Genomic DNA, 13,924 nt, shown 5'->3' on the forward strand with positions numbered 1-13,924 from the left:
ATATGCCTACCTTGAAAATGTAAATATTTCCTCAATTTGGTACTTGAAAAGTCCTTGTAATTATTGTAGCCAATTTACAAGTTCTCCTGCTGCCTTATAATGATGCATGATTTCATTTTTGATCTGTTTTTGTGAGAGATGTGGCCACTTTCCTTTGTTTCCTGCTGCTTCAATTGAAGGGTGTTGTTCTACTTACTCTGTTGCGGTAAAACCACGTGCGGTTATTATGAGAACAATAACACGTTGGCTTCAACTTGGCTTTCCATACAAATCCTTCCATTACAAAAGGAACCCATTTCTGCTCGCTTTCTCGTTATAAAAACAGCAACGTTGAGAGTGAAATGGTGAGATTAATGCTATGGCTATTCATCTGTGCCTGCTTCGGCCACAATAGGCTTCAGAAAATCGACATGCATGCATCCAATTTATTTAGTCAGACACGTCTGTTATGTTTATTCCTTATATATTGACAAACTGGGGCGTAGGTTTAACTACTTTTAATGAACATATACTTCAGCTAGAAAACTCCATGTTTAGCCATGCAAGGCATTATTTAACCATCCGCCTAGCCTGCTGGGTAACGTAGTCTTTTATTTATTTATTTTATTTAACCTTTATTTTACTAGGCAAGTCAGTTAAGAACAAATTCTTATTTTCAATGACGGCCTAGGAACAGTGGGTTAACTGCCTGTTCAGGGGCAGAACGACAGATTACCAGATGTACCTTGTCAGCTTGGGGATTTGACCTTGCAACCTTCCGGCTACTAGTCAAACGCTCTAACCACTAGGCTACCCTGCCGCCCCAGTCTAAATGTTATTAACGCATAACAACACAACGTCCACATTATTCTATGTTAGGCCCTATTTCTAAAAAATATCCCTAGTGAATTGATGTTGATCATCTGTTGTTTTCTGCTTGATTGAAATTGATATTATTATTTGACCCTGCTGGTCATCTATGAACATTTGAACATCTTGGCCATGTTCTTTTATAATCTCCACCAGCACAACCAGAAGAGGACTGGCCACACCTCATAGCCTGGTTCCTTTCTAGGTTTATTCCTAGGTTCTGGCCTTTCTAGGGAGAATTCCTAGCCACAGTGCTTCTACACCTGCATTGCTTGCTGTTTGGGGTTTTAGGCTGGGTTTCTGTACAGCACTTTGAGATATCAGCTGATGTAAGAAGGGATTTATAAATACATTTGATTGATTGAATGGTTGACAGCACGGCCTCCTTAGATTTAACTGATGTCTTGAGATGTTGTTTCAATATATCCACAACTTTTCCCTCCTCGTGATGCCATCTATTTTGTGAAGTGCTCCAGTCCCTCCTGCAGCAAAGCACCCCCACAACAGGATGCTGCCACCCCCGTGCGTCATGGTTGGGAGGGCGTTCTTCGGCTTGCAAGCCTCCCCCTTTTTCCTCCAAACATAACGATGGTCATTATGGCCAAACAGTTCTATTTTTGTTTCATCAGACCAGAGGACATTTTTCCAAAAGATACGATCTTTGTCCCTGTGTGCAGTTGCAAACCGTAGTCTGGCTGTTTTTATGGCGGTTTTGGAGCAGTGGCTTCTTCCTTGCTGAGACGCCTTTCAGGTTATGTTGATATAGGAGTCGTTTTACTGTGGATATAGATACTTTTGTACCTGTTTCCTCCAGAATCTTCACAAGGTCCTTTGCTGTTGTTCTGGGATTGATTTGCACTTTTCGCACCAAAGTACATTAATCTATAGGAGACAGAACACGTCTCCTTCCTGAGCGGTATGACAGCTGCGTGGTCCCATGGTGTTTATACTTGCGTACTATTGTTTGTACAGATGAACGTGGTACCTTCAGGCATTCGGAAATTGCTCCCAAGGATGAACCAGACTTATGGAAGTCTACAATTTGTTTTCTGAGGTCTTGGCTGATTTCTTTTGATTTTCCCATGATGTCACGCAAAGAGGCACTGAATTTGAAGGTAGGCCTTGAAATACATCCACTGGTACACCTCCAATTGACTCAAATGATGTCAATTAGCCGATCAGAAGCTTCTAAAGCCATGACATAATTTTCTGGAATTTTCCAAACTGTTTAAAAGCACAGTCAACTTAGTGTATGTAAACTTCTGACCCACTGGAATTGTGATACAGTGAATTATAAGTGAAATAATCTGTCTGTAAACAATTGTTGGAAAAATGACTTGTGTCATGCACAAAGTAGATGTCCTGACCGACTTGCCAAAACTATAGTTTGTGAACAAGAAATGTGTGGAGTGGTTGAAAAACGAGTTTTAATGACTCCAACCTAAGTGTATGTAAACTTCCGACTTCAACTGTATATTGTTTGTTTGTAGAATAAGTGATGTTCCTCAGAGTGTAAACTGTGAATTTGGAAACTAGAAGTGCTCCTGAGTAGAATCGACGTACAGATAATTTTGTATGGTGGAATATGTATGTCCAATATGAAAATATTGGATTTAACTTGATGGTCCGACCCTACTGTCGGGGATGGTGCTTCCGATGGTCCTGGCATGGTTTCGAGGCCTGTTCAGAAATCTTGTGTTCATGAATGTGCGGTGTCAAAGCACACTTTGATAATGAATAATGTTGACTTCATAGCTTTTAAGGTTATCAATACGACTTGGGTTGTGGAAAGCAGAAATGCCAGGTTGAAGGTTATTGTGGAGATGGCAAAAGAGATATTGGAGTAAAATATTATTTTATTTTTGATTTAACTAGGCAAGTCAGTTAAGAACAAATTATTATTTACAATGATGGCCTACAGATGTTACTGTTGAAATTATTGTTGACATGCTGAACAATCTGAAGGGTGGAGTGTTTCAGCATGATATATATCAAGTTTAATGGGGTTGGGAAAGGGGGTTTGGGGGGAGGGTGTGTTAGAAGTTAGGGATTTATTTGGTTTTGAATGTTATTTTCATGGTAGTACAGAATTGGGGAGATCATGATTGATCGTACACTCCAGCCCAGTAGGTGGCGGCATATACTTCAAATATTTTTTTGCGGACCGCCATGATACCATAGAAGCAGCAGCAACAGCAGCGTTGTGTCCGGCCGTAACTAGCGAATCTTGCTGCAAAAACAACAATTTCTCAATCTCATCCCTTTCTTCCCTAACATGTATAAACTACAGCTGCTTAATCTGTTTCTCAACGAAAAATTAATCGCAGTTCCTTTGGAGATATCCGTGGCAGTTAAAAAAACGATAGCAGAGCACCAGGAAGAAATCTGCCGTTTGAGACGGGCGAATGAACGTTTACGAAGAATCCTGGATTTGGTTTTCAAACCAGTGATAAAGTTGCATAGATTAGCAGGTTTGTGACTATATCTATCTATTTGACTTTCATTTGACATTTAGCGTACCACAAATTAGCCATATACTGACAGTGGTAGAATCTAAAATGTTTTGCTCAATTTCTCGCGTCTCTCCTCCGCAGGGTTGCCAGGTGTAGCTACATTTTCGAGACAAATGACGACTCAAAACCTGCCCAAAAGGCCTGAACCTAGGCAAATTTGATTTCACACCCTAATTAAACTCGCCAAAGAATGTTCCATCAATGTATGTCGTTCTAACTCGTATGACTGCTATGAGTATGGTATATGGCCAGTATACCATGGCAAAGAGCTGTTATTTCATGACGCAACAAGGAGTCCTCGGATACCTCCATTGGCCATATACCAACAATTCCAAAGGTGCCTTATTGCTATTATATAAACTGGTTACCAAAGTAATTAGAATCGTAAAATTTTTTTGGGGTCATACCTGTGGTATATGGTCTGATTTACTTTGGCTTTCAGCCAAGCAGCTTTCAGGCTGAACCAGGTTTATAATTGTAAATACATCCCCCTTTGCGCATGTGCATAACTATAGATAAATCTGACAGGAGAGTTTGAGAGATGAAAGTTGGATAGAGGATCTCAGTCTCTGAGCAAGAAACACTTGGATGAACATAAACTAATGTTAGGCTATTTTCCTGCAATTGTGCTCTTATTATGTGCCAGATGTTGAGACTAAAAACCATTATAAATGGTATCCTATAGCCCCTGATAGGCCTACATCTAATTTTAGATGATCTACAGTAGCCTAGACAAGATGTAGGCCTGATGTAAATTGAATGATCTAGCAGCTTGCTTAGTTCAAATTAAGACTAATTTATTCCACGTGAATAGCGAGGGGATTTCGAGGTAAGAAGTACTTGTGTTTCCCAATAGCCTGCTGGAATAGGCTACTGAGGATGGGTCATAATTTCAATCTCTGAATTAATAATATGTTGCTACCATGTTATTGTGTTGCTACCATGCTGGGTTGTCATGTGTTGCTGCCTTGCAATGTTGTTGTCTTAGGTCTCTCTTTATGGAGTGTTGTCTCTCTTGTGTGTGCCCCGCAGGAGGCCATTTGCCTTTTGGTAGGCCGTCATTGTAAATAAGAATTTGTTCTTATCTGACTTGCCAGGTTAAGTAAATATGAAGTGAATATTACTTTTATTTATTTTTCTCCCTGTAGCCTAATCTGACTACTGTTACCATCAATCTAATGTGTTCTAGCAACTGATCGGCAGTTGCGATAGAACTTTGATAACTTGCATAGTAACATATGGCTACAACAACAATAAACTGAAGTTATAGGCTACTTATTAAATTGATTTTCCAGCTCCTATAGGCTACACAAGTGGCACAAATGTATTTGCAATGAAGCCATTGATATCATCATTTCAACATATTTATTGTATCAAATGGTAGCCTACAATGGCATATAAATTAGTTTACTTGATGGCCAACAAAGGCAAATGTATCATTTTCCACATTTTAATGTCAGTTTCATTGAGGACTTAACAAATAAAAAGAACCACACAAGGGAGTCTCAACTTCCATTTCAGATTTCCACTCGTGCAGCCCCCAAGAACTAAGCATGCATAAAACATTTAGCTCTTTAATTGTTCCTTTTTATTTCTTATTATTTGTATTTTTAAACGGCATTGTTGGTTAGGGCCTTGTAAGCAAGCATTTCATTCGGCGCATGTGACTAATAAAATTTGATTTATACCCTTTTCTAGTAATGTCAACATTCAACTGCAGTTTTAACCACCTCCAAGCGAATGTACATAATGCGCTCTAGTGCGCCCAAAGTCGTTTTCCAGTGCTTTGTCTGCACTATTTCTTGATGTGCATCAGTTCTAGCGTATTAATATGTTTTACGGAAAAATGGTTGAAAATAGATGTGCATTCTAGACACGCATTCTCCTCATACTCACGTGACTCAGCCAATAGCTGTAGTTCTCTCTCAACAGACACACACCCCTCCGGCCCTCCCCATCACTCACTCACACCTGACAGTAAACTGCAGGTCACAGTGAAATATACATTTAAAAAACGCCATGGCAGCTGCGGTGCAACTTAGCCCAAAAACCAGCAACCCGCAACCAATACATTTTCACCCATGACATCCTTTTTAAAGTACCAATTAGCGGGAAAACCAAGAATATGGCACCACTTTTCTCTGCTGTGGTTCTCTCTCCTCTTTTTGAAAAAGGTCAACGGTAACTACATCAACTAAAATTGTGGCTCTTGTTTTAGCTCTTTAAAAGTATTTTTGTGGTAATGGAAAAAGTGTTCTGATTTTTGATTTGAAAATCAAGATTCCATGCGCTCTTAGTTGGTCTAAATTCAGAAAGTGGCCTACTTTGTCTGTCCATATAATTATTCCATTGCTGACGAAGTCTGTCATAATCTCGTGATCCAAGGCCATGCTTGCTATTATTATTTATTCTCAACCAGGCGTGTTTACTAATCAACAGATCATTAGAACATAAAATTACAAATGTAATTACCTTCATCTAAATATGTGTCTGGATAAATGCGGTTAGAATTAAACTACCTTCATCTAAATCGGTGTCTGGAATAAAATCAGGCAGAAGTAGCCAGCCATGCATTAGGCTGTTTTGTTCAGTGGCGACTCATCATTCAGGGCAGGTGGGGCAGAACCACACCAGTTTTGAGTCCCACCTGTTTAGCTAAAAAAAAAAGAAATATCAATACACACACACACACACTGCCTTCGGAAAGTTTTCAGAACCCTTGAATTTTTCTATATTATGTTACGTTAGACTTTTTCTAAAATTGATTAAATAAATGTTTTTCCTCAGCAATCTACACACAATACCCAATAATGACAAAGAGAAAATGAGTGTTTAGAGATGTTTGCAAATGTATTCAAATAAAAAAACTGAAATACCTTATTTACAAAGTATTCAGACCCTTTGCTATGAGACTTTGAAATTGAGCTCCGGTGCATCCTGTTTCCATTGATCATCCTTGAGATATTTCTACAACCTGTAGTAAATTCAATTGATTGTACATGATTTGGAAAGGCACACACCTCCCTTTATAAGGTCCCACAGTTGACCGTGCATTTCAGAGGAAAAACCAAGCCATGAGGTCGAAGGACTTGCTCGTCGATCTCAGAGACAGGATTGTGTCGAGGCACAAATCTGGAGAAGGGTACAAAAAATGTCTGCAGCATTGAAAGTCCCGAAGAACACGGTGGCTTCCAATATTCTTAAATGGAATACGTTTGGAACCACCAAGACTCTTCCTAGAGCTGGTCGCCTGGCCAAACTGAGCAATCGGGGGAGAAGATCCATATGTATGTATGTGTGTGTGTGTGTGTGTAATTTTGTTCCGATGTCAGATTTGAGTAGCAGATAAGTAGATTGAATGAATATTTCATACACTAACTTTTGTCTAAGTTGTTGAAAAGTGGTAAAAAACTGATTTGTGTCAAAAGTTACATAGAATAGAATGTTGGGAGTCATGATGTCACAATGGGCCCTTTAGAATGCTGAGGAAATCCCATGAAAGTGGATGGAGGACAAAAAGCTTAATAGTTCGAAAAGTATTAAAGATATCAAAAAGTTGTATACAAGCAACTCAATCCAGACCCGTCTGCATGACCACTCTGCAAGTTTGAACAGCGTTTCTATCTTAAACGGTGTAAGAGGAGTAGCGTCCTAACGAATAATACGTCTGAAGTATGTCTAAGATTTAAAGTGGGGACTCTTGCTTCACAAGCCCCATTAATAAATCAAGGTGACAAGAAGAAAAGTGGAAACAAATGGGCTTGTATGAAATAAGACTCTTTGTCCACTAGCAAAGACTAGCAAAGCTTTGTCTATCAGGCAAATTACATTTACAGAAGAGGAATTCCAAAATATAAGGGAGATTCTCAATTGGTTGCTTGACTCCTCGCGTCTCCTCCATCCTCTCCTTGCCTCTTTTTCAAAAAGGTAAAAGGAAGTCAAGGAGAGGTGGAAACAAATGTTCTTGTATGAAATTACTCTCCTTCTCCACTCGCAGGGCACATGACTTTTACAGAGGATTCCCAAACTGTACAGTACCAGTCAAAAGTTTGCCACACCTACTCATTCCAGGGTTTTTTATTTTCTACGTTGTAGAATAATAGTTTAGACATCAAAACTATGAATGAACTATGGAATGCTGTAGTAACCAAAAAAAAGTGGTAAACAAATCAAAATATATTTTATATTTGAGGTTCTTCAAAGTAGCCACCCTTTTCCTAGATGACAACTTTGCATACTCTTGGCATTCTCTCAACCAGCTTCACCTGGAATGACACACTCACGTTCTGTCTTACACAGATCTTATTACTGTTAACATCTGTTCTTGTAGTCATGTTTCTTAACTTTGTATTATGTGACATTTCAGATGTAGATATGACAATTTGTTTATGAGATAGGTTTGATGTAGTGAACTACTTTTTAAAAGTAACTCAAACGGTAACAAAGTAACAAAATACACTATATTCCTCTTAAGGACAGCTTTACTGTAGTTTTAACGTCTTCCAGTGTGATGTAATTGGTAGCTTGTTAAACTATATTTCAGAGTACCTCCCCCAACACTGTATACAAAGCATTCGGAAAGTATTCAGACCCCTTGACTTTTTCCAAATTTGGTCACATTACAGCCTTATTCTAAAATGGAGTAAAAAATGTTTACCTCAATCTACACACAATACTCCATAATGACAAAGCAAGAATATGTTTTTAGACATTTTTGCAAATGTATTACAAACCAAAAATATTTTACATAAGTATTCAGACCATTTACTCACTACTTTGCTGAAGCACCTTAGGCAGCGTTAACAGCCTCTAGTCTTCTTGGGTATGACGCCACCGCCATGCTTCACCGTAGGGATGTTGCCAGGTTTCCTCCAGACGTAACACTTGGCATTCAGGCCAAAGAGTTCAATCTTGGTTTCATCAGACCAGAGAATCTTGTTACTTATGGTCTGAGAGTCAAGGTGTCTTTTGGAAAACTCAAAGTGGGCTGGCATGTGCTGAGGAGCTGCTTCCGTCTGGCCACTCTACCATAAAGGCCTGATTTGGTGGAGTTGGTGCAGAGATGGTTGTCCTTCTGGATAATCAATGGAAACAGGATGCACTTGAACTCCCATTGCTATGAGACTTCGAAATTATCTGAATACGTATGTAAATAAGGTTTTTAAGTTAACATTTCTAAAAACTTGTTTTTTCTTTGTCATTATGGGGTATTGTTTGTAGATTTATGAGGAAAAAAATATTTTATACATTTTAGAATAAGGCTGTAACTTAACAAAATGTGGAAAAAGTCAAGGGGTCTGAAGACTTTGCCTATACTTACAGTGCATTCAGAATCTATATCGGACCTTCAGCGGCATAGCTAAGCTGGTAAATTTATTTTCAAACAACCACTACTTGGCAATACTTTCTTCATTTTGGATTCGGAAGGCACTGGGTGTCTTATACACACCTGTTTTGAGTTGCAGGTGGAACTCTGATAACCAGAGAATATTCATAACAATATTTAAACCACTTTTTGTGTGAGGAGTTCCCTTGCCAATTTAGTCTCCGGATGTCTCCCGTTTCCCAACGTCTTTGCAGGAAGTATTCATTTCTAAGTGACACGGCCACATGTAGAAGAAGATGACTCTGGGTGCGTTCATACATTCACTCCGGCTATCTACTCCGATTTCAGAGCACCCTCGTCTCAGTGTGCTAGAGACTACAAATTTCACAGCAAAAACTGTTATTCATAATCTATATTTTAGGCCATTTTGTATTCAATTGTATCTAATACGTTTCTGAAAGAGTAAGCCTATTATATTTCACTGGGATGCATCGTGTGTTCAGTCCAATAATCAGTCAAAGGTAGGTAGTAGCCCCATTTCTTGTCACTTTTCAGTGTTTTAATTTTGCTCTTTCATCCTTTCTTCCCTCCAGACCTCCAGCAATTCACTCTTCCTGAAGAGGAGGTTAATTGTGGCCAGCAGCACTGTGAGCAGGAATGGAGTGCCAATCTGGGGCCGGTGGAATCTGATGCCGTAGAGTCTATATGGGACTCTATCAACATCATAACGGTAGAGAACCAAACAGAATCGGAAGAGGAGAGCAACAGAGAGTCCCAATCAACCAGTGACTATCAGCCCCACTCTGATGTAAACCCAGACAGTGACAATGAAAAAGTGGATGGAGTGGTGAGCAGAATACCACCGTCAAGGTCAAAGAGGGGAAGAGGACGGCCAAGGAAACACACTGGTGAGTCACCTGATCTGAAATGTGACGTGTGCGGGAAATTATTGGCGACAGCAGCTAATCTGAAAAGGCATCAGCAAAATCATCACCGTGAAGAGAGACCAAGAAAAGAAACCAGTGGATTGCCTGATCTAAAATGTGACGCGTGTGGAAAATGCTTTACGGCAGCACGTAGTCTGATGAGGCATCGGCGGAATCGGCACAGTGATGAGAGACCATACATGTGCGACACATGTGGACAATGTTTCACCCTGAACTGCTACCTGACCCGGCACATGAAGCGTCACACGGAGGAGAGACAACATTGCTGCACCGAATGTGGCAAATGTTTCTTTCACCAAGAGAACCTGGAAAATCATATGGGTGTTCATAGAGGGGGGGATTTTAAATGTGATGTGTGTGGAAGATGCTTGACGACAAAAGGTGGTCTGAAATTTCATCAGAAAAAGCACACGGAACAGAAAACGCATCGGTGTAAAGAATGTAGCAAAGCCTTTTTCTGCAGGTCAAACCTGAAAAAGCATATGAGGATTCACACGGGGGAGAAACCATTTTGGTGCAAAGAATGTGGCAAATGCTTTGGTGAGAATGGAAGCCTGTCAAAGCATATGATGACTCACACCGAGGAGAAACCTCATCGTTGTAATGAATGTGGCCGATGCTTCGGTCTGAAGGGAAACCTGACAGTTCATATGAGGACTCATAGAGGTGAGGGAGTGCAATGTCATTTGTGTGGAACTCACTTGAAGTTAGCTTCAAGTCTGAAAAGACATCTGCGAACTCACAGAAAGAATATTCATAATGACTGAGAACGTGTAAAAATCCTTTGTGTAAAATGTGTTAGTTGAAAGATAGAATATTAAGAGGACATACCCCTCAGGTCACTGCTTGTGGTTAAAAGTACTGTCTGAAGTCTGTGAATCTGTTCAATGGTAAATTCCATTAATATAGTCGCCTATTAAGGCATCAATCATGAGCTAAGCACAAATGTTTTACTTTATGTTGGTTACTTTTTGAAAATAAATTGGGTAGAGCCCAGAGAAAGGATGTTTATCCATTGTTCTTTGTCAGGCAGCGATGTAGCCCACATAATAGACACATTATTTTAACTTCTATGGCACTTTTCATGACCGAAAAAAATCTGGGTAGCCTAATTGCAGTTGAGGCAGTGGTGTGGTCAATTCTAGGGATGGGCATTTGAAAGTTATGAAAATGATTGAGTACTCGCATGTTTGTGTGAAACAAGGCTGAAGGCAACAACAAAAAAAGTCTGCAGTATGCTATCGGTTGTTCCAAATACTGGATGTTCTGACAATTGAAAATTACATTTTAACATATTTTCATTGCACTTGACATAATTTCAGGAAATTGAAATTGCTTTTGGAATGTCAGTTGGTATGGAATGCCTCGAAGTGACTGAATTTAAGTGGAATTGATCCCAACCCGAGTCATAGTAAGGTGTGTAGCACCCATGGCGATACTATATACTTTAATACTTATTACATTTCTGTTCAATTGTTATCATTTAATTATATGGTAGCACCACTTGAGGCAGGAGTCTAAAGACACATTGGAAACGTCATTATCCCATAACACCAGGTTTGTCCTCTCCACAGGAGAGACTATGGGGACTTTTCTGACCAGCATACAGATTACCTTATCGAATACTTGCCCATACTTTAACAAAAGCCTTTACCAAACCCTTAACCCTATTCATTTACAAAGTTCTCTTCCAGAAATTACATTTTTTGTTTAAACTGACTGTTTTTGTATTATAGGGACTGGACCTTGGTTTTATGGACACACAAACTGATACATTCTAACTGCAGGTGATATTGGGAGAGAATGTACATTATCCTGTGCTTGCTACATGGCCGCATGTACTATTACATCTCTACCTGGCCACCAATCGGAGCCTGGTTCCTCTCTAGGTATCTTTCTAGTTTCCTGCCTTTTAGGGAGTTTTTCCTCACTACTTTGCTTCTGCCTCTGCATTTCTTGCTCAGTGAGGTTTAGGCTAGGTAACTACTGTAACTGTAAAGCACTTTGACAACTGCTGATGTACATTTACATATACAGCACATTTGAGTAGGATGGCTTACCCACCACTACCTATGTGTTTTTATTCTTAGATTTGTTTTAAATGAGTTTTTATTTTTAGATATCTGATCTGTGCTCTTTAAGATCCTATTCTGCATGTTTTATTTTCTTACCTTTTGATATTGAACAGTGCATTGTTGAGAAAAGCATTTCGCTGGATTGTTTTAGAATGTACACCTCTTATATCCTGTGCACCAGACAAAATAAACTTTTGATTTGATGTTCCAGGAGGAAGCCAAGAGCTTCGTCACCCAGGAGAACCATGACTAGTGTATTATGGAATCCCTGGACAACCCTAAGAACTATAACTTTGCCATCGACACAGATGGCCATGTGGTGAAGATGACTGTGCTGCAGCGAGGGAGACTGCAGTGAGGTAGACACTGCAGCACAGTCCTCTTCACCACATGGCCATTTTTGTAGAGGGATGGCTTCTTCTTCTATGAGGTTAAATGGCGGTTGGCATCCAATTTGTTGCATTACCGCCACCTACTAGACTGGAGTACAACTCCCTTATACTTTACTTGAAAAATAAAAATGTACTAAATAAATACCCTACAATCTAACACTATACTCACTCATTTCAAATGTATATGAAATTAAATTAACACCCCCCCCCCTACTCCACTAATTAAATGTATTTATTCCTACCTCATGCCATCACCCTGAAAGGATGGGACATCACCACTTAACACATCCTGTAACTCTTCTGCTGTCAAGTCTCGAACACCCAAATACCTCTGCAGCTGCCACCACAACCTCCATTTTCTGAGACTTCCGATCCATCCCTGCAGTACAATTGATAACTATTGCTATAAATGCAAAAAATCCAATCTTACTGAAAATTATTTCACGTTTTGGCCTCTCCCTCTATACTGATATCTCTACTACTCTTCCCATTCCTCCCCCTTAACCCATATGACAACTTCTGTACCTGAACCTACAAAGCATTACATGGGCTTGCTCCTACCTATCTCTCTGATTTGGTCCTGCCGTACATACCTACACGTACGCTACGGTCACAAGACGCAGGCCTCCTAATTGTCCCTAGAATTTCTAAGCAAACAGCTGGAGGCAGGGCTTTCTCCTATAGAGCTCCATTTTTATGGAACGGTCTGCCTACCCATGTCAGAGACGCAAACTCGGTCTCAACCTTTAAGTCTTTACTGAAGACTCATCTCTTCAGTGGGTCATATGATTGAGTGTAGTCTGGCCCAGGAGTGGGAAGGTGAACGGAAAGGCTCTGGAGCAACGAACCGCCCTTGCTGTCTCTGCCTGGCCGGTTCCCCTCTTTCCACTGGGATTCTCTGCCTCTAACCCTATTACAGGGGCTGGGTCACTGGCTTACTGGGGCTCTCTCATGCCGTCCCTGGAGGGGGTGCGTCACCTGAGTGGGTTGATTCACTGTTGTGGTCATCCTGTCTGGGTTGGCGCCCCCCCCTTGGGTTGTGCTGTGGCGGAGATCTTTGTGGGCTATACTCAGCCTTGTCTCAGGATGGTAAGTTGGTGGTTGAAGATATCCCTCTAGTGGTGTGGGGGCTGTGCTTTGGCAAAGTGGGTGGGGTTATATCCTTCCTGTTTGGCCCTGTCCGGGGGTGACCTCGGATGGGGCCACAGTGTCTCCTGACCCCTCCTGTCTCAGCCTCCAGTATTTATGCTGCAGTAGTTTATGTGTCGGGGGCTGGGGTCAGTTTGTTATATCTGGAGTACTTCTCCTGTCCTATTCGGTGTCCTGTGTGAATCTAAGTGTGCGTTCTCTAATTCTCTCCTTCTCTCTTTCTTTCTCTCTCTCGGAGGACCCGAGCCCTAGGACCTGAGCTCCAGGACTACCTGACATGATGACTCCTTGCTGTCCCCAGCCCACCTGGCCATGCTGCTGTTCCAGTTTCAACTGACCTGAGCCCTAGGACCATGCCCCAGGACTACCTGACATGATGACTCCTTGCTGTCCCCAGTCCACCTGGCCATGCTGCTGCTCCAGTTTCAACTTCCACCTGACTGTGCTGCTGCTCCAGTTTCAACTGTTCTGCCTTATTATTATTCGACCATGCTGGTCATTTATGAACATTTGAACATCTTGGCCATGTTCTGTTATAATCTCCACCCGGCACAGCCAGAAGAGGACTGGCCACCCCACATAGCCTGGTTCCTCTCTAGGTTTCTTCCTAGGTTTTGGCCTTTCTAGGGAGTTTTTCCTAGCCACCGTGCTTCTACACCTGCATTTCTTGCTG

At 40.9% G+C, this 13,924-nt stretch overlaps 1 protein-coding gene across 4 annotated transcripts; it reads left to right on the plus strand.

Moving 5' to 3' along the window:
- Positions 1-1,922: 1,922 nt before the first annotated feature.
- On the plus strand, positions 1,923-10,644 carry LOC112224670 (oocyte zinc finger protein XlCOF6.1). 4 transcript variants are annotated; one of them, XR_002949485.1, is made up of 2 exons: positions 1,923-1,964; positions 9,282-10,644. XR_002949485.1 is itself a non-coding variant. In XM_024388365.1 (2 exons), exons 1-2 carry the CDS (start codon positions 3,125-3,127, stop codon positions 10,400-10,402), a joined length of 1,317 nt encoding a protein of 438 aa, XP_024244133.1. In that variant the 5' UTR covers positions 3,009-3,124; the 3' UTR covers positions 10,403-10,644. The 4 variants fall into 4 exon arrangements, 2 of the variants coding, with proteins under 2 accessions (XP_024244133.1, XP_024244134.1); XR_002949484.2 differs by lacking the exons at positions 1,923-1,964; positions 9,282-10,644 and adding exons at positions 2,971-3,320; positions 3,444-6,178; XM_024388365.1 differs by lacking the exon at positions 1,923-1,964 and adding an exon at positions 3,009-3,320.
- The last annotated feature ends 3,280 nt before the right edge of the window (positions 10,645-13,924 follow it).

This window comes from Oncorhynchus tshawytscha, linkage group LG25, assembly GCF_018296145.1.
Source record: "Oncorhynchus tshawytscha isolate Ot180627B linkage group LG25, Otsh_v2.0, whole genome shotgun sequence".
Lineage (NCBI taxonomy): Eukaryota > Metazoa > Chordata > Actinopteri > Salmoniformes > Salmonidae > Oncorhynchus > Oncorhynchus tshawytscha.